The sequence below is a fragment of the Cnephaeus nilssonii genome (assembly GCF_951640355.1).
Source record: "Cnephaeus nilssonii genome assembly, chromosome: 18".
Classification (NCBI taxonomy): domain Eukaryota; kingdom Metazoa; phylum Chordata; class Mammalia; order Chiroptera; family Vespertilionidae; genus Cnephaeus; species Cnephaeus nilssonii.
Genome location: NC_137089.1, coordinates 8348629 through 8375544, shown reverse-complemented (window position 1 = coordinate 8375544; position 26916 = coordinate 8348629). Strand labels below are relative to the sequence as shown.

The 26916-nt window shown below is 38.4% G+C and overlaps 1 protein-coding gene across 5 annotated transcripts in view; it reads left to right on the top strand.

Moving 5' to 3' along the window:
• Positions 1–446: 446 nt before the first annotated feature.
• Positions 447–26916, top strand: part of TRIQK (triple QxxK/R motif containing) — a 116158-nt gene continuing 89688 nt past the window's right edge. For 4 of the 5 annotated variants that reach the window (XM_079796227.1, XM_079796228.1, XM_079796226.1 and 1 more), the window contains exons 1-2: positions 447–575; positions 19896–19977. In XM_079796227.1, the coding sequence (XP_079652353.1) occupies positions 19917–19977 (61 nt within the window). In that variant the 5' untranslated portion in view covers positions 447–575; positions 19896–19916. Of the gene's footprint in view, positions 576–7124; positions 7285–19895; positions 19978–26916 lie in introns of all 5 variants that reach the window. The other variant, XM_079796229.1, reaches the window with a different exon arrangement.

The following is a 26916-nucleotide window of genomic DNA, read 5'->3' as shown; positions in this document are numbered from 1 at the left end:
TATTTTATTTTATAAATTATATTTTTATTGATTTGAGAGAGGAAGGGAGAGAGAGAGAAAGAGAGAGAGAGAGAGAGAAACATCAATGATGAGAGAGAATCAGGGATTGGCTGCATCCTGTACGCCACACCCTGGGGATGGAGCCCGCAACCCAGGCAGGTGCCCTGACTTGGAATCTATCGTGACCACCTGGTTCATAGGTCGATGCCTAACCACTGAGCTACACGGGCTGGGCGGTGTCCTTATTTTAAATGTCCACAGTCTTATTTCCAGGTAGGTGTCTGAACCTAGGGGTTCCTGTCCAAGGTAAGTTCAGGCCTCAGGGAAGACGCATTGGCGTCCTCCAGGACAGCCCGGAGGCGGGGGAGAGAGACCGGCCAATTGGAACTCGGGCTGAGGCCTGGCCCCGCCCCTTCCCCGGAGCCCCGCCCCCTTCCGTCCCGCGCTCTGGGAGTGGGAGTGTGCCGGCCGGCCGCCCGCTCGTCCAGCCACTGCCTCGCAGTGACAGGGCCCTCCCTGTGCGCCGTTTGCAGCCGGCCCCGAAGGTTGTCGGCCCTCGCCTCGGCCGAGCTGAGGTGTGTGTGTGTCCGGCGAGGGCGACGCTGGGAGGCGGGGAGGCCCTGCCCGGAAGCTCGGGATCCGGGACTGCAGGCGGGCGCACCCCGAAAGCGTCTTCGAGACCCTCTCTCCGCTCCTGGGGGCGGCGCTGGGGCGGGCTGGGCTGAGGGGGGCTCTGGGGGAGGAGGAGCCCGGGCCTCGGGACACCCCGTGGGTATGGCAGCGACTTCGGGACCGCGGGTGGGAATAACCTACGCGGACTTGGGGCTGAGGGGGGCGTGGCCGCCACGGTTGCTAAGGAACGCGCGGTTTCCGCTCTGCCTGCGTGGAGGGGCGGGGCCTGCCGGGCTCTGGAAGCTGGCCCCGCCCACCTCCCCAGACAGGCTGGCTGGCTCCTTTGTGCTGTCTGGGAGTTGGCGTCGGTTTCTTTTATTTTTCAGCTCTCTGCGTTCCGTAGTTCAAGCTCAGGCCTTCTTTTGCCATTTTACGTCCCCTCCACACTCTCCGCCCGCCTTCCTTTCTTAACAAGTATCTGCAGACCAAGACATGTGCAAAGATGAGCTGTAGAGTGGTTTTATTTAGGGGGTGGTGGTGGTGATGGGGGCGGGAGGGTCTGTTCCCGGTGCTGGATGAACCCCTGAGCCCACCAGGTGTTGGTGTCCACGTGGGTGACTAGGAGTAGGAGCAGAGGAGATCTGGTTTCGACTCTCCCGAATTCTTTCTCTTGCTGCTGCCCCTTTGTCTCAGAGAGCTTTCCAGGAAGTTGAGGCAATGCATTATTGGACAGTATATATGTGTGATCTCCCCCTTCCAGTTCCTACGGTGGGGAGGGGGGATAGTAGCGTTTGACTCCCCCCCCCCTTTTTTTTTGCTTCATTGGCCCACATTAAGTAATTAACTCTGAGATGGTGACCACAAATAACGATCTCTTCTTTGCCCACATCACCTGGTCCCCCGTGCTTCGGCAGAATAAACATCCCCGAGAGAAAACGAAGGAGCTGAAAGTCTGCTTCTACTTCCTTCTGCGAGGCTTACTGTGTGCATGGCCAAGAAGGAAGCTTTTCCAGCGTGTTAACACGGGGAAGGACTGGGGCCTAGCAATCAGGAAACGGGCAGGGTTAGGGAATGTTGGTCCTTGGGCGATAGACCGCATGATGGTTATCTGTAAAGTGAGGATGCTGACGTGCCCTTTGTTCCTAGGTAAGGAGGATGACTGGTGGTGAAAGTAGTTTTAAAGCAATCATCGCCACAGATGTCAAGTGTTACTGATTACACTTTTAACCTCCCCTTTTGTCTATATGATCTGAATTTGCAAACACACGTGATTATGATCCATCTGCTTATAGTTATTTTTTCAAACGTCATCTTCGAGTTATTTAGAAATGGGGAAGAAACCCATTCATCAATGGGTTAGTTCTGGTTAGGTAGCACCAGAAATGTTCTGCATGATACCTTTTCCCCCCCTTGACATCACTAGTTTTTTATTCAAGAATATACATGCCCTGAAAGTATTGGAACAGAGTACTTGGTAATCCAATGATGAATGATCTTTTTAGTATCGTATATACCACTTGGAGATGCCAAGGAAAGCTATTGACTCTACTCTTAGAAAAAGACACAGTCCTCTTAGAAAAAGGACACAATTTGAACAGTAAGTGGAAGCTAGATTAAGAACATGTGTTTTCTATCAACTTCTGAAAACATAAGGAAATTACTCTTTCCTTAACCCCACAGAGAGACTGGGTAACTTATAGCCAAAGCTCCATAGCCAGGAGCAGAATTGGGTATTTTTTTTCTCTACCATAGTTTACCTTAGTTCAAGGCCTTCAGCCAATCCCCAGTCTGGTTTCTTTTTCTTTTTTTAAAACGTTTAACAGCCCTAGCTGGTTTGGCTCAGTGGATAGAGTTTAGGCTCCTCCCCGGCCCAGGCCCTGGTCAGGGCTCGTGCAGTAGACAACTAATCAATGTGTTTCTCTCACATCGATATTTCTCTCTGTCTCTCCCTCTCTCTTTCACTCTAAAAATGAATGGAAAAATATCCTCGGGTGAGGACTAAAAAACAAACAAAACAAAAAAACAAAAACAAAAACAAAAAAACGTTTAACAAACAGGAACTACCAATGTTCAATAAATTGTTATTGTCTTTCAAAACCATGTCAGCTGTATTTTATCCCAAATGCCCTTTGATCATTCTCTTAAACCATATTTCTATATTTAAGGAAGTGAAGAGAGAATTTATCAAATATTTTGGGAAAAGATTAAATTGTATTTTTGAAGTAAACATTAAATACATAAATTTTTCTCTTTAATCAAAGTCCATTCTGGACAAAGGAAAGTTGGTTACATTTAGTATTTGCCACTGGAATATCATTACCTGACTCCTAAACCTCTTTTCTTAAATTTAAGTGAACAATCTTATATAACATTTTAATTTCCTGTGACTAAAAACATATTAGGGAAGGTTCCATTGTGGCTCTTTTCCTGATTTCTGTTTTAAAATAGAAGACTAAAAATAGTTTTTTTTCTTTGCTCCAAGTTCCTTTATCCAGCTTTATCAATAAAAGTGGGCATCAGTAAACGTCATTAAATATTGTTTCTTTAACACGTAATTTTATTCAAACTGTTGAGTTCATTAAAAGATAAACTGAGAAATATTGAAAATTTTGAGAGTTTATTTGAACAAAAATTGGTTTGACTTGGGCAGCATTCAGTCTAGCTGCTCGGAGGGCTGTACAAAATGAGAAGCTTCTAAGTAGAAGTGAGTGGGAACAAGGAATTTATACAGGCCAAAACGTGGGTTGGTTATTGCAAGTTACTTTCCTCTAGGACAGTGGTTCTCAACCTTCCTAATGCCGTGACCCTTTAATACAGTTCCTCATGTTGTGGTGACCCCCAACCATAAAGTTATTTTTGTTGCTACTTCATAACTGTAATTTTGCTACTGTTATGAATCATAATGTAAATATCTGTGTTTTCCGATGGTCTTAGGCGACCCCTGACAGCCGTTCTCAACCTGTGGGTCGCGACCCCTTTCACAGGGTGGAGGCATTAGGAAGGTTGAGAACCCCTGGGAGATGGCAGGGGCCTATGAGGAAGATTACCTAACTAGTTAGTGCTGATCAGGCGATTCCTGATAAGAGTGTTTTAAGATTCCAATCCTGGGAGAGCTGAAATTGTATTTGTCCTGGTTTGGTGATGTGGGGCCTAGCCTGAGCAACCGCATTTTGGGCCTGTTGTCTTGTTTTTAACAAGTATTTAACTATTCCTTTCTTTAATCCATTTCTGGTGGAGAAATTGGAATAGGGACAAATAGATTAGAGAATTACAGTTTTCAGGGGATTAGTAAATAATAGCTCTTTTCTTCTCTTGGGTTTGTGAACGAACAGGTGGAGTTTGCCGTATCAATTTTGTTAGCCAAGAGCTGATTGGGCATATTGTTGTAGATGGGCGACCAGAAGTGAGAGCTAGTAACTCCTGCCCTCTGCTGCTTCCACTCCCTTTCTCAGGACCTAGACTTTAGTGCAGCTGGGAGAAAATGTCATTGTGCAGAACAGATACACTTACCTAGAGTTTTGCTCTGAATGGTCGGGGGGTGGGGGTGGGAGGGCGGGCAGGGGGGAGAGAGAGAGAGAGAGAGAGAGAGAGAGAGAGAGATCGCGAGAGCAAATGAGAGAGCAAACCTTTAGTGTTTGCAGGTTTATATTAGGTTATCTCTACCTATTGGAATAATATGGACCAGTGGATTTCTGCCATCAATCTGATAATTCTTATTGGGAAGCAGTGAATAAGGAGTGGAAGGCCAGGACTGCTAATCTGGTGCTCTAGTTTGCCATCCTGGGTGATACCTCTGGGCCATTTGAAATATATGGAGGTGATCTTAAATGATAACAATGTCTTCAAAAAACTTTACTGGCTTTGAGACCCTACAGTTTAGGGATGCTAAATATTTACGTAGAGATCCACCAGCTCAAAGACTTTCCTTCTACTTCAAGGCCAAAAACATCTCTGTTAAGGACCACAGTTCTAGTGGAATTCACGTAGAAACACAAAGCTAGTCTTTCGCCCTAGTCTGTCTGTCTCTCTGTCTCTGTCTCTCTCTCCATATATATATATATATCCATGCTTTTGATATCAGTAGACTTGGCTCTAAGTGTGAAGGTCTTAGTGAACATTCTGCTTAGAATATAGTTATTTTTATTCTTTCAGAATGGCTAAAATGATAATTGAAAATAGTGATACACATTTTATCATATTTGATATCCTCAGGACACTTTTTACTTAACAGATAAGGATCATAGAGCCTTAGAGCCAAGTTTTTAAATACATAGTACATACATTTAATCCTCTTGTATACGATAGAAATGTTAAGTCTGTTTACAACAATAGAGTGAGATAGATGTATGTTTTCATGAAAAAGAGAAGGTGATTTCTTAGCTTACCTCTTACTTTTGAAATGTTAAGCTGCAATAATAGAAAGATAATACTCTGTACTGGAAGGTTTAACTAATACTGTTTTGTTGAATCAGAAGGTGGAAACTGTTTGATAAATGATAGCATCTTGTTAGTTTTATGGTTTTCAAGCAACTGAACATGTAGAGTGATGGTAGGAATAAAAAGTTTGGTTCTTCTGTAGTAGTATTATGTAATGACATAGCTGCAAAAATAGCAGACCAATTAAATGGAACAATTTAAAATGTAGGCAAAGACAAAAGGAAGATCGTTTAATCCAAAGAACATTTTTTTTTACATACTTTGAATATTAAAAAATTTAAATATCAGAGGATGTAGAATAGTAAATTATATGAATACTTGTAGCAAAATCCTTATTGTGTATTAAAGTTTATAGCCTATTCCAGGTAGAAAGGACACTGGATTGAAAGTTTTAGACTTGGCTCCAGTGTAGATGTGTCCTTTTTTTTTTTTTTTTATGGACCCATGTTTCCATTTCTCTTGGGTATATATCTAGGAGTGGAGTTGCTAAGTCTTACGGTCATTCTATTAGTATTTTTTTGAGGAACTGCCATTTTCTAAAATGGCTGTACCATTTTACTTTCCCACCAGTCATGTATGAAGATTCCAGTTTCTTCACATCTTCACCAACCACTTCTTATTATCTATCTTTTGGTACAGCCATCCTAGTGGATGTGAATTGGTTTCTCATAGAGGTTTTGATTTTAATTTCTAATGACTAATGATATCGAGCATCTTTTCATGTGCTTATTGGCAATTCATGTTTCTTTTTTGAAGAAATGTTTGTTTAGATTCTTTGCCCAGCTTTTCATTGGATTTCGTAGTATTTTTACTATTGTGTTGTAAGAGTTCTTCATATATTCTGAGTACCCTTATCAGATCTATGATTTGCAAATATTTTCTCCCATTCTGTGGCTTGTCTTTTCCTTTTTGTTAAATCATGTACAGTAGAGCACAAAAGTGTTTTTTCCCCCCACTTTGATGAAGTTCATTTTATCTATTTTTCACTTTTGTTGCTTGTGCTTTAGGTGTTGTGTCTAATAAACTGTTGCCTAACCTAAGGTCATGAAATTTCACTACTATATTTGCTTCGAAGCCTTTAATATGTTCAGCCTTTGGATCTAGGTCTCTGATTTTATTTTATTTTTTTGAGTTGATATTTTGTGCTAAATTTTGTAGATGCTGTGAAGTAGAAGTTCAACTTCATTCTTTTGCAGCACATTTTAAAAAGAAGACTTTGCTTTTATATTCTGATGCTTGACCTGGATTATTATCACTATTTAATATTAGTCTACAAATGATAAGCTATTATTTAATGATATGATTAGAATAAGTAAAACTTATGCTTTCAAATATTTGGGGTCATGTTTTGAGTTGGTATTACTATTATTACATAGTGTTTGGAACCATTTAAATTTGATATTCAACTATATGAGAGCATATGTAGCATAAACAGATAATTTCAGTGGCTGGCACATGATAGTTATTTAGTAAATATTCATTGAACAAAAATGAGTAAATCATACATAATTTGATTATTTTCCTTGTTGCTCTTTAAATGAACATTTAGTTTAAAAATTAATATATACTGCAAAGTTTTTGTTTGAATAAATATAGTTATTTTTATAGCTCAACTCTGTACACATTGCAATACAGAAAATAAATTTGTATCGATCTCTTTACATTCATATTCACCTTTAAAATACTGTGTAAGCATCTTTGTCTACCTTTCAGATATTTGCTATACAATGTTCCATTCGTAAAGTATAGTGTGAAAAAATAACATTACTATTTATTACAGTAGAATCACTTAAATAAATTTGGGGCACACTAGATTACGTAAATTTAAATAGGGTTTTCTCTTCTAGCACTTCTCAAAGCCTTTTTATGAAAGTGTGTCTTGTGAAAAAAGGGGCATATTATGCAGCATTTTCCAAGTATATTTGGCCGTAGTAACTTAATTCAATTGAACATGGGTCAGAATTAGCACACCTTAAAAGAGCTTTTGGAAAATGCTACCACGGTGATTTTATTTTGTGGACAATTAGGGAACTGCAGATGATCCGTTTAATGTTCATATTATTTTTGAATTCCAGTAAGAGAAGGCAGCTAAGAGTAGTATCATTGGTATCTGGAAGTGAATTTGCGAGGAATGGGAGCGCAGCTTCCTCCGTAGAAATCCTGCCTCTGGGAACACCTCACCCCTTGGCAGCTTCCCGCAGCTCAGACCTGGCAGTGTCAACAGCACAACGCAAGGTGTGTGTGTTTGATTTACGTTTGGCAAAAGGTCTTTGGACTTGTGGTTTGTTTTACTTGACTTCGCTTTTCTTGTTTTGGTTTGTTTGCTTCTGGCAATGAACCTGGGTTCAGAATGTTGTTGTTTTCTTATGAAAAGCAGTATAACAATGTGAAAATGATTTTACTTGTATTATTTTGTGGTCTTTGGCCATAAGAAAAGATGAAATACTGCCATTTGTGACAACAAAGATGGATCTTGAGAATATCATGCTAAGCAAAATAAATCAGAACAAAACCGTAAGAACCATCAAATTTCACTCCTGTGGATAGAAACCTGAGAGCAACAAATGAGTAAACAAGAAAAACAAACAAAAGCTCATGGACACAGACAGTATGGTGGTTGCCAGAGGGAAGGGAAGTGGGTATAATAAAGGGAAAAGGGGGTTGAATATATGATAACAGAAGATGATTTGACTTTGGGTGGTGGGCACACAGTACAGTATGCATATTATTATCAGAAATGTATTATAGAAACCTATATAATCTTATTAACCAATGTTACCCCAATAAGTTTAGTAAAAAATAAAAATAAAAAGTGACAGAACCAGAGAGGAAAAGAGTTAATTAGGCTCATATTCTCATAAAAGTAAGTTTATGGTAATATATTAAAACTCAAATTGTTTTTATTTTTTACTAGAGGCCCGGTGCACAGAAATTCATGCCCTTGGAGGGGTCTCTCAGCCCAGCCTGCGCCCTCTCGCAGTCTGGGACTCCTCGGGGGATGTCCAACTGACGGCTTAAGCCCACTCCCCGGGGGATTGGGCCTAAGCTGGCAGTCAGACATCCCTCTGGCAGTCTGGGAGCCCTCAGGGGATGTCCACCTGCTGGCTCAGGCCCGCTCCCCAGGGGATTGGGCCTAAGCTGGCAGTCAGAAATCCCTCTGGCAGCCTGGGAGCCCTGGGGGGATGTCTGACTAACGGCTTGGGAGCCTGGGAGCCCTCAGGGGATGTCCACCTGCTGGCTCAGGCCCGCTTCTCCTAAAGGGAGAGGGCCTAAACCGTTAGTCGCACATTCTTAGTGCTGCCGCGGAGGCAGGAGAGGCTCCCACCACTGTCGCTGCACTGGCCAGCCATGAGCTGGCTTCTGACTGAGCGTCGCTCCCCCTGTGGAAGCGCACTGACCACCAGGAGGCAGCTCCTGCGTTGAGCATCTGCCCCCTGGTGGTCCGTGCACTTCATAGCGACCGGTCGTTCCTGGTCGTTCCACGTTAGGACCAATTTGCACATCCTTTTATTATATAGGATAATAATTAAGCATAACATGGATGTTTAAGTTAACATAACTGTGTTACGGAGAATATTTACTTAAAATTGAGTATCTACTATATGCCATATTGCTTGGATTCTTCAGTGAATGAAACAAAGATCCCCGCTCTTGTGTTACTACACTCTAGTGGAGGGAAGTTAGAAAATAAACAGTAGACTTAATGTGATACGAAAAAAGCCTTTTACTTTTAAACTAATAGTTGATAGGTCTAAGGTAAAATAGCTTTTCTATTGTAACACCGATAATCTAACTGTTCAGTCATTTGTAGTGCCTACATCAAATTACAAAAAAATATGAAATATTGATTGCTGTAAAATGGTTATTTTAAATAATTAATTTGAGATTAAATATTATTGACCATTACGTTGAAGAAATCTCCTTCTTTCCTCCCTCACACCCTGAAGTTTCAGCATTCCAAGAAAGCAATTAAATGTCATTTATCATTTGTAAAATAACATATATATAATTACAGGCCTAGGTGGTCCATAGTTAAAACAGAATGAAATTGAATTTAAAAAATGTCTTAGGACATATTTTTCCTATGAAGGACACACTGAAGTGCAGCCTTAGCACTTTAAAATAACTGCAAATGCTCATGATTAAGTGATTTGATTGTTTTGTTTTGTTTGTTAGTTTGCAATATAGTGGTGTGTCTTCGTGTGTGTGTGAGAAAAAGCGGCAGGGGGAGAAGGAGGATGAAATATGCCAGGCTCCCTACGTGCCTTTGTTTCAGGAGCTTTTCAGAGTCCTGCCCCTGGAATTGAGAACATGGACTAGACATTTTCATGTATTTTAAAAATAGAGGATGTTATTTTTCTCTACCGTATGCTTCTTCTCCTTTCTTTAAGCCATCCAAGTGTTACCACACTGGATATTCCTTTATGTAGGCATAGCTAGTATACTAGTCAGAACACCTCTTCTTGGATAACCCATCTCGCATTAATCCATTTTTTTTTTTTGTGTGTGTGTGTGTGTGTGTGTGTGTGTTTTTTTTTTGTGTGTGTGAATGCTTTTAGGAGTTAAATAATGAATATGGTTTTGGACTTAATTATTGAAGTAGTAATGATGTGGTAGAGAAAAAATTAAAATGTTCACTCACAAGGTCGTTAACAAAGAATGAAAAATAATTAAGGGCAAAAGAAGAAAGAAGGTTTTAAGATAAAATCCACACTCGAGTATTAGAACCCACTTTGTTGAGTGAGGCATAGGAATGATTTTTGCAGAGGATAGAATCTGTATGAACGGAAGAGTCCAGTTCTGTTAGTAACATTTTTTTGTACTTAAATACAGTGACATGAACATATTTGAGTGGGCTGTAATAAAATTTTGGAAAAAGTAGATATAAGAAAAGTCACACAATTGTAGTTAAAACATCAACAGTGGTGTGTATGGCACATGACAGAGAAGACTCTTTTTGGTCTTTGTTCATTACTTCAGGCAGGTTTTTCATGGAGTTAAGAGTTGTTTACTTTCATGAAACCCATTTTCTGATTTGAGGTAAACAGGACAGTTTTAAAGACAGGGCCTCAGAGTCATTCATAGCCTTTTTACTGCATTCATTTTTAAATGCCTTATTTCAAGCAATGTTCTGGTTTATGATTTTCATATGTTTTCCCTTTTAAAAAGAGGCAGATGGCATGAAAACTGGACTCCCTTATTTAAAGGGAGTGTTGATATTTATAACAGGCTTATCTCCAACAAGATTTATTTTTTTGCAGCTGTTTTAGGTTGGAAAGAAATATTGCATTAAAGCCATGGCTTGTTTTTCTTTCTGTAGTTGGGGAGGTGGGGATTGTCAGAATGTGAAAGAGTGATGTTTGATTTTTAATGTGAATACAGTGTAAACAGTTTTTTCTTTTGCTTCTGTGTGTGAGTTTTTCTGTTTGTATGCTGTTTTCTCACTGAGCTATTTCCTAGATATATCACACTTGAGAAATAATTTACTCATCATTTTCATTTTATCAGTGTATTCTAGGTATTGCAGGAGATTTTCATTAAGAGTCAGCCTATGTTATTAAATAAACCACTTCCTAATTTTCCATTTTGATAACTTAGACATTTTCATTCTCCCCTGAGCATCTGTTTCATTGGGAAATTAACTTTTTCTGTTCTCTTATATAATTACATTATTTACTATAAGATATAATTTTCTTTTTATTTTCTATTCTTTGCCTCTATTTTTTTTTAAATCACAAATGATGCTATTTTTCTCTGGATATATTTTAGAAACTTTATTTTATTATTTAATTGAAAATTAATTATACTTTATGCTCTAAACTTAATGCATGGAGCTATTTCTTTGGGCACAAGATAACACTAGGATGAATATCACACATACTATCTTTTGTACTTGTATGTTCTGTATATGTACTTACACATAAAAAATTTTCCAGAGTATTTTTATAATAAATATATTGACTTATTGTGAATAAATGTGATTATGAATTTATGTAGAGATAACTTATATAGCTTGCTTGTCAAATTAAATAAAGTTTCACTATTTACATAGACATTACCTTCCTGAATATGAAATACGATTATGTCAGACTTGTATGTTTTTCCTTTTTAATAATTGAAACCAAAAAACTATTATTTAAAAGTTTGTATTGCTTTTTAGCACTCAGATCTAAATTATTTACAGTATCATCATGAAGACCAGAATATTGCTTAAATCTGTGAAACCTACCATTAGGTTTCAGGTGTGTATTAGCTCCTATTGCCGCATAACCAATTACCATAAACTTAGTGGCTTACAACAACAACCACTTATTAAGCTCACAGTTTTATAGATCAGCAGGCCAACATAATGTCTTCTGCTCAGGGTCTTACAGAACTGAAATCAAATGCCAACCAGGCTGTTCACGGCTCTCTGGAAGAATCCACTTCTAAGCTCATGTAGGTTGGTGGCTGGATTTATTTCCTTGTGGTTGTACGACTGGTGTCCTCACTTCCTCCTTGTCTGACTAACCTTTTCCAGGCCACACACATTTCTGGCAGCGTGGCCCCAATCAGCAGTAGAGAATTTCTTGTGCATCATATCCCTTTCACTTTGAATTTCTCTGACTTCTCTGACGCTGACCTCTAGATTTAAAGTGCTGATATTAGGTCAGTCCCACTTGGATAATATCCCTATTTTATTTTATTTCTTCAAATATGTTCTCTTCCCCACACTTACTATTGTTTAATTTCTTAAAATTTTTATTGGATTTATTGGGGTAACATTGGTAAATAAAATTATATAGGTTTCAGGTGTACAGTTCTATAATACATTATGTGTATACTAGGGGCCCAGTGCATGGATTCGTGTACCTTTAAAGGAACTGTGGTCCACGAGGCTGCGGTGGGCACAGGGGCGGGTCTTGGCCCATCCTCTGCGCCCCTGCATGGCCCCTCCTGCCATGGCCCCCAGTCCTGTCTGCCGGCAGCGGGTGCGATTGGGGCTGGCGCCAGCAGCAGGTGCAAGCAGGGCTGTTGCTGGCAGCAGGTGCAAGCGGCGGCTGTTGCCCCGATCGCCCCTCAGGAGCAGGAGAAGGTGGAGAAGCCCTGAGGGGCGATTGGGGCCAGCAGCCGCCACTTGCACCCCCTGATGGCGCTGAGCAATCGGGGAGCAGCGCTGGTAGCAGGTGTGAGCGCTGGGCGGGACCGCGGCATGTGGAAGAATTTTCAATAACCACCAGCGGCTTGCCCCGATGACAGTGACCGGCACCCCGCCTTGGTCTGGCGCCCCCCCCACTCACCTGCTCCACCATTCTGCTGAGGTCAACACCTGCCATGTTCCACACGTGCCCCCTGGTGGTCAGTACACGTCATAGCAACCAATTGTTTGGTTGTTCCTCTGTTCGGTCTATTTGCATATTAGGGTTTTATATATATAGATATAGATTGTATTGTGTATTCACCACCCAAAGTCAAGTCTCCTTCCATCACCATTTATATCCCCTTTACCCTCTGCTACCTCCTTACCACCTTTCCCTCTGGTAATCACTGTACTGTTGTCCATGTCTAGGAGGATTTTTTTTTTCTTAATCTCTTTACCTTTTCACCTAACCCCCCAAACTCCCTTCTGAAAGCTGTCAGACTATTCTCTGTATTTATGAGTCTGTTTCTATTTTGTTTGTTTATTTTGCTCATTAGATGCCACATATAAGTGAAATCATATGGTATTTGTCTTTCTCTGACTGGCTTATTTCACTTAGCATAATACCCTACAGGTCCATCCATGCTGTTGCAAAAGGTAAGATTTTCTTCTTTTTTATGGCTGAGTAGAATTCTGTTGTCTAAATGTACCACAGCTTTTTTATCAACTCATCTGATGGGCACTTGGGCTGCTTCCAAATCTTGACTATTGTAAATAATGCTGCAGTGAACATAAGGGTGCATATGCTCTTTTGAATCAGTGCTTCTGGTTTCTTTGGATATATTCCCAGAAATGGAATCTCTGGGTCATAGGAAATTTCATTTTTTAATTTTTTCTTTTATTATTTTATAATAATGTATCAGAGTTTCAGTTGTTTTACATCCTTCCAATTATTTTGTGTCTAGTTAATCTTTATTTGGACCATTCTAGTGGGTGTGTAGTGGTACCTAAATTTTAATTTTAATTTGCATTTTGCTGATTACCAATGGTGTTAACAACTTTTTAATGTGCAAAACCAGTTTAAGAAAGGGTATTAAAAACAAAAACACTTTCTTTTATTCTTCAACCGAGGACATGTTTATTGATTTATTTTGAGAAAGAGAGAGAAACATTGATGCAAGAGAGAAATATCATTTACCTCCCATATTTGCCCCATCAGGGGAGTGAACATACAACTTCTTGGTGTTTGGGATGATACTCCAAAAAACTGAACATCTAAATGATACTCCAAAAAAACTGAACCACCCAGCCAGGGCAAAACAAAAACACTTTTTAATCTTAAAAGTTCTAAAGAGTAGAAAGTTTTAATTACATAAGAAATTATGATTGTATTTTAATATGCAATTTTAGATATTAAATAAAATTAGTATCTCCTTCCTTAAGAATGTGTTAAGTTTCAAAAATGTTAAAATCTCTGATGATTTAATCAAATTATTCCTACAGCAAAGTCCATAAATAAAAAATACTTTCTTATTCATATTTTAGTCGTTTTAGGCATCAGAGCAAGTTAGTTCCTCAGGGAATGTAGTGTTCTTTGTAAAAGAAGGTGATGAGATGTCCTCTCCCAGGAATCAGATTGTGAAAGCAATCTTGGTATTGTACATGCTAATATAAATCTGTTATTCCCTTTCCACATCTATCAGAGCACATTTTAAATTGTGCTGATGCTGTATGCAAATAGATGTCTTATTAGAAACTGGGGCTGTATGTGCTAATGTCTCCCTGGATTTCTTGGGAGTTTGCTATCTAACCATCAAAGCAATAGAAAAGAATGGTGATTACTGTAAGGCTTTGAAGAACAAAGAAAAGTCAGAATATTTTAGAGGTTGTAGATGTCTGAGGCACTGACAGTTGTCACCATACACATGAATGGGTATCTCTTTAGATCATTTAAAATAGCCTCAGTGTTTTTATTAGGAAAGTAAAATATTTTCTAACTTCTTGTGTTTGTTGTAGCTAATAAATTGTGAATCCTTTGTGCATGCCTGCATTCTCTAGGCACTTTTGTCTTAAAATTTGGTAGAATGTCATTTTGCTCAAAGAATCCATAATAATAAAAGCAAAATATGCTAATTAGACTGGACAGCCAAACCACCTTCTGGACGTCATTCCGGACGTCCTTCTGGATGAAGCCATGGCAGCAGGGGCCAAGGCAGAGGTGGCCGCCACGGCAGATGGGGGCCGAGGCAGAGGCGGTTAGGGGTGATCAGGCAGGCAGGGGAGCTGTTAGGGGTGATCAGGCAGGCAGAATGGATAGGAGCGATCAGGCAGGCAGGGGAGCAGTTAGGGTCGATCAGGCAGGCAGGCCAGCGGTTAGGGGCGATGAGTCAGGCAGGCGAGTGGTTAAGGGCAATGAGGTAGGCAGGCAGGCAAAAGTGGTTAGGAGCCAGTGGTCCCAGATTGTAAGAGGGTGCAGGTCGGGCTGAAGGGACCACCCTCTGCTCCCCTTCCCGTGCATGAATTTCTTCCACCGGGCCCCTAGTAGACTATAATAATTTCAAAGACAAGATGAAGATTTTACATTTTTGACATTTTGATTAGGGATTACCAACCACTAAAAAAATAGGAACAAAAATTTAAAATTTGTTTCTCTTGAATTAATTTCCTAGGTTGAAATTCTTTTAAAGTTTTAATATTCACATAATATAAAATGTGTTTGTTCATAAATGATATGTCCTTATAAAAATTTAGGTTCTTGAGATTTTTCCTGTATAATTTTTTATTTAAAGTGCATTTTAAAATAAATAAAACTCAGTTTACTTTGATGAAAAGATATTGTCTGTGGATCCCTTATTTTATTGTTTATTATGTGTAATGAATCAATAAAATAGCGGCCTCTAAATGTTATCTCTGGTAGGAATGTTGGTTTAAATGACCAGGAAGGAATCGGAGGAAAAATAGTGAGTGACTGTTTTAGTAGATAGTGTGAGTAATTATTAAAAATTTAAGTTATTCTATAAAGGTGAAAAGCAAAACTAAATTGAAGAGGAAGTAATGCTTTCTGTGTTTTATTAATTTATCCTAACTTTTAAAATGAAGTGATATATTTTTTAGCCCCACACAATTAAAATAAAAATAACTTGACTCCTCTTTACAATTAAGAAATACAAAACACTATGCAAATAGTTTCTATATGAATAAATATATATTTTGATATTTTTTATATTAACAGTATTAATTTTTAATGTTCTGAATTATTAAAAGTGAGACTACAGGGTTAGGTGATGTCCTGGTTTCATTTCTGGAATTTTAAGGATGTGTTAGCTTGTATTTAATAACTACATGGTTTATGAGGAATGAAAATGTAATTTATTTGACTTTTGTCTTCCTTTGTATATTCTTAAATATTACCATAATATTAAATCTGAAGATTTTATGAATAGAAAATGGATTTTTGCTGAGTTTATAATTTTCTTAACACACATGTAAAAATTATTAATTTGGGGATGCCTTTTACTGTACTAGGTGGGATCATTGTTAACATTGCTCTTTGTGACCATATACATATGTGAACAGTACAGTTTGGTCTGAACGTATTCAAATTCATTTGGCATTTGAGAACCTTAATACTTATTAGTAGAACTATACCTTGACAATTATATCAGTTTATATGGAGACATCTAAACGTAATTGTTTTAATTAGGGTGATACTACTTACTATAATTAATAGATACACAAAAGGACAGAGGCCCATATGCTACAATTTATTTCTTGTTCTCATGTCAGCATGAAAGAGGAAAACAAGTTGGTTGAATAGCCCTTTTTTATGCAGTCACTCCGGAGCCAGGATGTAATGTCTGCCATCTTCATCACATTTTTTTCAGTGTCACTCTGGAGGCCACCTCCATTTTAGCCAGATGAATGAGTAACATATGGAAAGTTCTTATAGGTTAGTTCTAGAAGTTGCAGACATTAATTTACTCATATTTCATTGGCTTTAACTCAGTCACATGCCCACAGCTAGCATCAAAAGAGGCTGGAAAATGTGATCCAGTGTGCTCAGTAAACAAAAGAGAGAACATGTACTTCATTGAGAAGCCAACAGTTTTCCCTATACTCCATCTTTCTTGTCATGAAATAGCCATGCACATCATCCTTCCTGCCTTCCCAGAAGGGAAATCCTGAAGTTCCCATCTGTTGCATCCAGTAGAAAGTCAAGGATCTAAAGCCAATGCAGTCTCCCCTCTCAAACTGGAATGCGGTTCCTTGAAGTTTACAGACTATGAAATTTACCTACTCTTTTCCACTCTCACCAATCTATCTATATAAAAGGCTAATATGCTAAGTGTCCTCCCCTCCATCCGGGTAATGACATCACATAGCAACGCCCGGCTTCCTCTCCCTAGCAACAACTAGCCTCCTTGCAGTTTCTTCATAGCCAAGTGCAAACATTTCACACTTGAACCAAATGTCTGTGAAGTGTTTTCCATACCTCATTTCATTTGATCCTCACGGAAGTCCTGGAGTAGGGAGATAGGAGACTTGGTGGAATCCTATTTTCTTTTCATTAGCCGGAAAACTGAGATTTAAAAAGCTTAGAAACTTGACCTGACTGAGAAGAATTAAGAAACGGTGGACCTTGAAAATGACTTCAGGTTTCTCACTGCCCAGAATATAGTCAAACACTGCTGCAGTTAAATATTTTACCCTTTGTTCTCCCTGCGTGATCTATAATAATAATCTGCTTTGTGTTGATATTTACTGCTTTGTTGCTGACAATTACCTGAAAGAGAAGTTGGGGTGCTTCACTGGGCTGGAAAAAGTTTAGCTACATCATAAAGCAGGTCTAATTAAGCAAGTTTATTCTATATATATATATATATTAAAAAGTCTAAGTTGACTCACGCATGCGCAATACATATAAAGCTCTCGCTGGCGCCAGTCACACGCATGTGTTTCCATCTGTCATTGTTGATGGTGAATTTGGTTGACTCTTCTATTATAGAAAAAGGCGAGTAGCAATATTAAAATATTTCTTTTAATTAATATCCTGGCAATGTGCATGAATCTATGCACCAGGCCACTAGTCCCCGAATAAACAATGGTAAAGCAGAGGATAACTGCATCTTACCTCCAATAATTACTGCTGTTTTGAAAGAGAAGAATGGGAAACACACAGGAGTCCTTGATCCATCATGATGCTGAAAGCTGCTGCACAGGAGACCACTAAGAAGGCCCATTATACTGACAGTAGAAGTTATTTGCTTGTGTTACGGAACAGAGAGTTTGTCTACTCAGCACTACAAGAGCCAAACACTAAACATGGCGAATTTCAGTGGAGAAATTAGAGTCACTTTATTTGCAGAGCTCTAAGCAAGGAGAATGGGAAAGCTAGGGCTCAAAAGCCTGAGCTTCCCAGTCAGGCATTCAAGTGAGTTTCTAGGAGGTTAAGGGGAACAGGTATGTGGAAGTGCTGGTGGGGTAGGGGGGAGGTTTTTGTTTTGTTTTTATCCTAACCCAAAGATATGCTTTTATTGATTTTTATAGAAAGGAGTGGGGAGAGAGAGAGAGAGAATCGATGTGAGAGAAAAACATCCACTGGTTGCTTCCTGTATATGCCCTGACCAAGGATTGAATCTGCAATCTAGGTTTGTGCCCAGACCGGGGAATGGAACCCACAACCTTTTGGTATAGGGGACGACACTCCAACAAGTCACTGGACAGGGCTGGTGGGACAGGCTTTAATTGGGAGGACCTTGGAGCTGAGCCATTTATGGTAAACGCACATCAGCACCTGTCTTCCTGGAAAATGGACCCTTTGCTTCTGAAAGGGTTCCGGTGTTGGGGGGTGGGGAGGAGATTGGGTGAGACTATGGTTCCGCGTGTAGCTGGAGGTCAAAGTTCTCTCCTCTGTGTATTCGTCGGCTGCATGACCTGTGGTTTGGGTCTGTTGTCTGAAAAGCTACTCAGTGTCTTGTTAAGTAAGATAGGACCATTTTGAGCTGGTTCTGTGTTTACACTTAGACCCTAATTCTGTGTGTGTGTGTGTGTTTTTTTTAGGAAAATTTTCTTGTCTGTTGTTCTCCATGGCTCTGCCTTCTGGATGGTTCTCCTTCCTGGTCTGGTGTGAAGTGGATGCTACAGATGTGCAATGTTTGCCTGGTTTGAGGGCTGCACTTGGCTGCTCTAAGTTCAGAGGCCCAAGGATTGGTTTTTCACTCACAGAGATTTTTAGACAGAATTTCTGGTTTCCTTGTAAATACAGTTTCCTCAGATTTTAGTAGCCTTCTTGGCCTTTCTCCTTAGTTCCATGTACCAGTAGTCACACTGCAATTTCTGTCCTAGACATGGCTCTCTTGTCTTCTTCCTTCCTGTACTTCAGGACTTCTGTTCTTTTCTCCTTCCACCCAGCAGTGGCTGCCTCCACGTGATCTGAAAGGATAGGATAAGGTGAGAGAGGAATATCCTTAACCTACTCTTTGTCTCTCTGTCTTTCTTTTTTTAGCTAAGAAGTCTTAATAGGCCTTTGTTCTTCAACACCTTTTTCACTTTTATTTCCTAGTATTTGGCTTTTAGAAGTTGGCTTTTCCAGCCTTGTTAGTCTCCAAATTCTTTGGCTCTGCATTCCCTTGCTTAAATACAGGTCAGTTATTGTCAGATCTCATCTTTATCTAGTAGCATCCTTACTAGAAGCAGCAGAACAACCTACAGGCCACCCGGGAACTCTTAGGTCTGTAATAAGATCCCACCAATGTACGTAATGTGCTCAACCATAATAGAAGTTCATTCCGTTTTCAGTAGAGCACTATGATGGTAAGCAAGTTAGAACTGCCCTCCAGCCCAGGCTGACCCAGGTTCTGTGTTCCTGTAAATGTACCCTTAGGGTTTGTCTGGGGATCATTTCCATTCCAGTTAATTAGATGGGGACGGAAAACTCAGGACTCAGTGAGGGAGCTCTTTAACGCTCACGTCTGCAAGTGACACATCACTTCCGTTCATACTCTGCTAACAACAACTCAGTTACGTGTTTGAACTGAGGTTAGGAAGTACAGTTAACTCTGTGCCAGGAAGAAAAGGAGAATATGGATTTTGGTGAGTAGCTTGTCTCTGCCACAATATTTAAACTCAATAAAAATAATAGGATTTGAAAGATGTGTGGTAGATTGAATCAAACAGGGCTTATAATGTAGTAAGGATAAGAATATTAGTAAACGGTAGTCGTTTAAACTGTTTACTGAAGAGAGGCAGAACTAGAGTTCAAATTCATGTACTTTTGTTACCTTTGTCATGTTTTATAAAACAAAATTTGAAGTACCTGGGATTCAAACTTTAGCCTTGTTGTGTAGCATAGTAGGTAATTGGAAAGAATCACACTGTCCAGAGCATGCCTACAGCTTCAAACCATGTGAATAAATACCGTACTACCTTATTTTCACATTCACAGACAGTGCCCTCTCTGTGTGGTTTAATTGAGCATTGATAGTTCTTGATAAAACGAGTGTTACCAAGAACAAATGATTGGAAAATTTAATTATCAGCAATTGTATCCTTGATAATGTATTTGAAATAATTTTGTGTTCTTTACTAATATCTAATGGGAATGAGTCAAAGGCACTTTTACCCATTGCTTTAAAATGAATTCTGTGGAATAAATTATTCCTGAAGTTTGTGGACAGTGCTTTTGATTTTTTTAGGATTTCATCCTAATTTATTTTTTTCTTTGCAGAAGGCATTTTGGAGATCAAAGATGGGTAGAAAAGATGCCTCCACTATAAAACTTCCTGTTGATCAGTACAGAAAGCAAATTGGTAAGCAGTAAATTTCCCTTTGATACATTTCTGCAAATTAAGATAAAGAAAAAAAGCAATTATATGTTGTATTAAGAAAATAACTTTCCCCTAATACATATAACATACAGAATATGGTTAATAAAAGACTGTATAGAGTTTTTAAGGAGCAAAAATGTGCAGTCCTGCCTACCAATGGAGAAATACATTTTGTGTAACTATAATTTTTTCAAAGCTTTTATAGTTTTTATTAGTTTAATAAAAGCAAAAAATATGTTTATTCTTAAGGCTAGATGCTTTTATATAGGCAGTATTTTTAATATTATCATCTATTAAATCTTTTTTATCCATGTAACAACTTGTAATTCTCTTGTTTATTAATGGTAATAATTTGATAACCTCCAAATTCTCCATTAAACGTTTACCTTAGTAAAATGGTGGACTGCCACTCCTCAGCATAGGAAGATAAGCTTATCTGCTTTAGACTATACTCGAGGTAGGATTTTCTACCCATTCTTTTCAGGGATGCGTGGAGTATTTATAAAAAATTACTTACAGACTAGTTACAAACCAAGAACCCCAATTTTAAAGAATCAATATACTACAACCACAACTCTGAACATTGTGATAAACTCGTAGTCAGAAGCAAAAAAGGTAACTTCTCTTTACTTAACCCCCACTCTCTTTCACATTTCTTCCTATTCCACTTTTTTTTTTAAATTAAAAAAAGTTAATAAAAAACCTTCTAAATAACTGAAGGATAAACAAGAGGTTGCAATGTGAAAATTTTTTGACTAAGTGCAAAGTAAACGTTGATATATTTTATACCATCTTCTACTTAAGTTACATTTCCCTGTGTGCATAATAAGTTGTTGCTTGGTTAGCATTTTTAATGTGATTATTTTGGAAAGTAATTTATATCTTATGAGCAACTTGTTGCTTTACCTTTGTAGCGAACTAAAGCATAGTACTTGTTTCTTAGTACTTAATGTGGTATTAAGTGATGGTGTATCCTTTGCAATGCATGACTAATATTAAGCTGTTCTGACCAAGCATTGAAAAATTATTAATTTGAGTTGCCTCTATAACATAATAGTAAAAAGTCTGCATGAGATTTTTATTTGTAAGGGTTAATTTACCAGCTTCCTCTCATCTGTCCAGGTATTTCTAAATAATTTTGAGAAAAATACTTTTTGCAAGTTTTACTTCTATAGATAACCACCCCCCCCTTTTTTTAAGTGACTATGTGGCATCATTTTGTATGTCTTGCTGACAATAAAAGTATACTATGAATTTTTTATTGTGTTTCTGGTTTTATTATTTTCTTTTTATCAACTTGACTAACATTTTCATTATTTTTTGCCTGTGACCATGCCATTTATGATTTTATTTATCTTGTAGCTATCAAAAAGCAGACCCTTTGTTTATTGACATAGCTACTGAGTTTGCTATGGGACTCCATAAGAAAGACTATTGACCCTTGCTTTTGAAATGAGTTTTCTACAGTTATTTGTAGTATTTATTTATTTATTTATTTATTTATTTATTTATTTATTTAAATATAATTTTATTGATTTTAGAGAGGAAGGGAAAGGTAGAGCGAGATAGAAACATCAATGATGAGAGAGAATTATTGGTAGGCTGCCTCCTGCACGCCCCCTACTGGGGATCGAGCCTACAACTCAGCCATGTGCCCTGACCGGGAATTGAACTGTAACATTCTGGTTCATAGGTTGATACTCAACCACTGAGCCACACCGGCCAGGCTATTTGTAGTTTTTAATGTAGTAACTAAAATTGTGTTCATATGGCAGTTGAGAAATTACTTTATATGCCAAATTATTCTGCCCTTTCATAAGTAATTTTGGTAACATGAGAAAAATAAGATGCCAAATAGTGTTTTGCTTTTTTAGGAAGGGGTAGGGATTTGGAGCAGTTGATGAGAAACTATTCTAAAAACGTTGAAGGAAATATAAAAGTTTTTACTGTTGATTACCAAATTTTATTTTTTTTCAATATTTATGGCATGCTGTAAATAACTCATCTTCCAGTAATTTCTGTGAGCCATTAAATTTAGACTGCAATTTTTTTTCAAATATTTTGACTCATCTCTGCTTTTCTATTGTATCTTAATTGGTGTGGTCTATATAAATGGACAATAAATTATATATCTTTGTTATAGCGATCAGGCAGTGAATAGAACTTGGTATTCATCCCAAACAGAATGATGATTGAATGTATTCGCAAGATTAAGGCACCGAGTTTACTTTTTTCTAATTAAAGGCAATTAAAGATTTCCAGGCACAAATAAAAGACAATGAATTGAGGAATAAGTGTAGGAGCAAGTCCATTTGCAGGTGAAAAGATGTGCCTTTGAAGCAGAACCAGCTGTATTTTCATTGAAAGAATAACAGTTTAGGGAGCTTTTCTGCATGTGCTTGCTTGATAGCATAATGTCCTCATAAGCAGCTTATGTAGTATTCAGAAAATAACGGTGCATTAATTTTTAAAGCAGCTAAGGCAGAGGAAGAACACTGCAGCCACAGGATGATAATGAGTGTGGTTAGCATAAAGTCCACTGACGAGAAAGAAAAAACTGGTCTTCTGAAAGGTGAACATTTATAGAACAACAACCAGATGCTCCCATGATAATGAACTTAGGTAGCCATACCAACCAGGGGCAAAGATGCAGCCTTATATGTGGGCAAAGCTAAGGAATTGGAAAGCAAATACAAAAAGCAATTAAGTAATCTATTTTTTCATTAAGCAGTGGCATAGGTGTAAGTGAGTATTGCATTAAATATCAAATAATGACATAAACATAGGTTTTTACTTTGTATCAAATAGAGCATATAAATTATTCTATCCTTTTCTAAATGTAACGTACAAATAGTAAATGATAATATTAAGGTACCAACTTATATATGATCTTTATTAACTGTATGTTTTTATAGCTACTTGTGGTTCTTTATAGAAACAGTGCCTATGCTAAAGTTAAATATATTAATTATACTGAATAAGAAAGGACTTTTAACACAGACAATACTTATTAGAAATTATTACTGAAAATGGCATGTTAAAATATTGCTTGAAAAGCAGATACTACATAGATTGTCTGCCAAGTATATATAAATAAAAAATATGAACATGGGTAGTATCATCTTTGCTATAAAAAATCCAAGCATAATTTGAATATTCTTATGCATCAGTGTTTTCTTTTTAGTTATGATTTTGCTTTTAGTTGATACTCATACTCCCTGTTTAGGACTTGAAGCTGAAAATTCTCTTGCTTATGGACGATGAGTTTTCAAGTATATCTTTTCAATCTATGTTTAACAGGAACAATTAGAGACAAACTACTTTGATTTGTTAAAGTTGGTTCCAGTGGGAACTAGACACATTATCTTAGTCTTCTGTAATTGGAAGAAACTTGATAATCGTTTTGGGTATAAGAATAATTAAAATGATTCCAAGGAAAAGTATCCATTACACTTTGGTCTTAGTTTTAAAGGGGTGTGAGCCAGAGCTGGATATAGCCATGATTCCAGAGTGAAGCAAGAAATAGAAACTGGTGATGGAAAGAGAAAGTTCTGCATAGTCAGTTAAGACTTGAATTCATGTCAATCGCAACTAAACTCCTATGCTTAACTCCTGGAATCAGTCAATAATCAGTTAATCTTTTCATCTCTCTCTCCTCTTTTCCCTCCCATTTTCATGCTATTTCAATTTGGATTTTTGTCTTTCTTTTATCATGAAAACTAGAGGCCCAGTGCACGACATTTGTGCACTCAGGGTAGCGGGTGTTCCTCAGCCCGGCCTGCGCCCTTTTGGCTTAGGGGGAGCGGGCCTAAGCCTGCAGTGGGACATCCTCAGCACTGCTGTGCCACCACTGCTGCACTCACTAGCTGTCAGACTGGATTCTGGCTGAGCAGTGCTCCCCCTGTGGGAGCGCACTGACCACCAGGGGGCAGCTCCTGCGTTGAGTGTTTGCACCCTGGTGGTCATTGCGTGTCATAGCGACTGGTCCTTCCACTGTTTGGTCGATTTGCATATTAGCCTTTTATTATATAGGATAAACCCGAAGAGGATCTAAGAAGAGCCTCAACAATTACCCAGGTGTTCCCTAACCAACTGCTGTTCTGTAAGGCCAGGATCTTGAATGATACTGAGTGATACCCGTCCTCCCTCCCTCCCTCCCTCCCTTCTTTCCTTCCTTCCTTCCTTCCTTTCTTCCTTTTTTCCATTGTGACCCAGCCTAAAGGAAGAAGAAGAAATATTTTTTAAAATTTGAAAATGCTGATTTTACAGAGTAATTGGTTGTGTGGGGAAATGGGCATTACACTCTAGGAGCAAGCAAATAAATGCAGGTTCAAGTTATCATCAGTTCTCTGGTTGGTCATCGTAGTTGTAATTTATGACCCGTCTCCTCCAATATTCATTCTAGATCTTCTTGTCTCTATTAAGTATCTTGGTTTGATGAGCCTTTTGCCTTTAGTGAGTAATCCAAATCTTTATTTCTGAACGTTGTGCTTTATAAAAGCAAAACGAACAGTGGCAACAAATTCTTATAAACAACTTTTTTCAGATATTTGGAAATTAACAAAAGTCTTACAGCAATCCATAGAATGTTTATTCAAGAAAAACAGCTGAATTTCAGTAAGAATACTGGGCTTTGTTTCGTTTAACTTGTTGTAATTCCATTTTCCTCTCCTTCGTCTTGCAACTATAGTGGTTGTGAAAAACCACATCCTGTAGGCACTGGAGAACGCAGCAATCCTCCGAGGACTGTCTCTGTCTGACCGGCCTGGCAGCCCACGGAGAAGCACACTCTCAGAACATGTCTTTTTTTGAGATGAGTTAGAGCTCAGTCTTTGTGAAAAGCCCTTTCCCCATGTCATTTGACCAAAACAATGAGTGTGCGGTATTTAACATTACAACTACCTGAGTCAGCATTACTAGTTGGGGCTAGTATGTGGCTGACCTAAAGAACCTAAAACAAAACAAAACTGGGCAACAAGATGTCCGTAGAGTCTTTAAAAATCTTTGACATACGTTCCTGGGAATCATAGAAAGTCAGAAGGCTATGCACAGCTATACCACGTCCAAGAAAGACAGAAAGGGCTATAATCTCCTCTCTTGATGATCTTGAAGAAGCTCTCGGGAAGTGAAGGCTAAGGTAGATCTATAAACTCCTGTCAGATCCAGGAAAATATATATACCCCTCCCCACCCCCCCCCCACACACACAGCCCCTCAGTGAAGCCAGAAGACTTACTGTTCGAGGCATTTATGAAAACTGTCGGTCCGTCAGATGAAAATTAAGCTAAGTGCCTGTATATGACAAAGAATATAAACTTTACAGAGTTAGACCATAAAAGTAATTAAATAAACAAACACTAACACCAACAAAAGAAGATGAATAGCAGCAAGAAAAAATCCTAGGGTGATGTGATTTACAGAGTTGCCCCCGATTGGCTTCATAGACTTGGATTATCTAGGTTTTCCCTCAGATAAAATGTAATGAACAATCGCTAAGTAGCTACTTTGGTTATTGCATTATTAATATAACCAAAATCAGACACAATGTAGCCAAGAAACCATCTATATCTAAAATCTAGATTGTGTAAGTGTATATTTTCTAAATGTAAGTACTTAGAAGAAGGTAGGGCCTTCTATATTTTATATATTTTTTTACAATCGTGAACATATGGCATCCTTTATTTTTTTAATCCTCATGAGGATATATTTTTATTGATTTTAGAAAGAGAGGAAGGAAGAGGGAGAGGCAGAGAGAGAGAGAGACAGACAGACAGACAGACAGACAGACATTGGTGTGAGAGAGAAACATTGGAACATTGATCAGTTGCCTCCCATATGTGCCCAAACCAGGCATTGAACCCATGACCTTTCTGTGCACAGGACGACGCTCCAACCAACTGAGCCACATGGGCCAGGTGGTTTCCTTCTTGAAGCCATAACAAAAATAACATGTTGAAAACCTCTTTGGATATAATGGAAAGATCTGGTTTTAGTTATAAATAACTTAATAGATGGCTGCTGTAAATGTTTTCACTGAGCAGACTGAAACCATGTGTTACAGTATATACTTTTGGATATCATAGTCAGCAAGGAGAATACTGAATTAATGACAGATTCACTATGTGGAGCAGTGCCAGATGTACAATAATTTTAAAAATCATCTACTTATAATACAGTTTCAAATGTTCATGTTAAATGTAATGTACATCTGCAATATTATTCCCTGAGATTATAGGATTTGAATCGGAATAGAACACATTTAACCAATGGTTATATGGGATGTGAAGTAGAGGGATAAATTCTCACTTTAACATTTACTCTTTGAGGTATATTTGAATTTGTTTTGTGGCAGACACACCACCCAGAATATTGCATATGTGTATGAAAAGTGTGCCGGTTAATATAAGATAATCTTTTTTCATTTGCTTATTTTCCCCCCTTGCACCTAGAGATTATTATAGGGCACATATGAGATAGAACACGAATGCCTGCTTAACCTCAAATCTATAATCTGTTAAACTTGTTTGAAGATTCTCATTAGAAACTTGCTTTGTAACCGTGAGTGTCCGAGGCAGTTGATATGTCACCATTTTCATTGTTCTGGAAAGCTTCATGTCTCAGCAGGAATGATGGCATGAATAGTTTGACCATTGAGATGTGAAATCAGAGTGAATATTAGTCAGTGAATATTACTCTTTTTGAAAAACAGACCTCCAGCCAAACAAACACGTTTATGTGTCTAATGGACACAACTAGACCATTTCTTCAGCGCTCCCATCCATTTGACTCCTCTCTGCCATTTCTGATTTTTAAAAATGTTATTTAGTTACATGTTTATTTTTTTCCTTTTTATTGAATTTATTGGGAAGACACTAGTTAGCAGAGTTATGCAGGTTTCAGGTGCACAGTTCCACAACACATC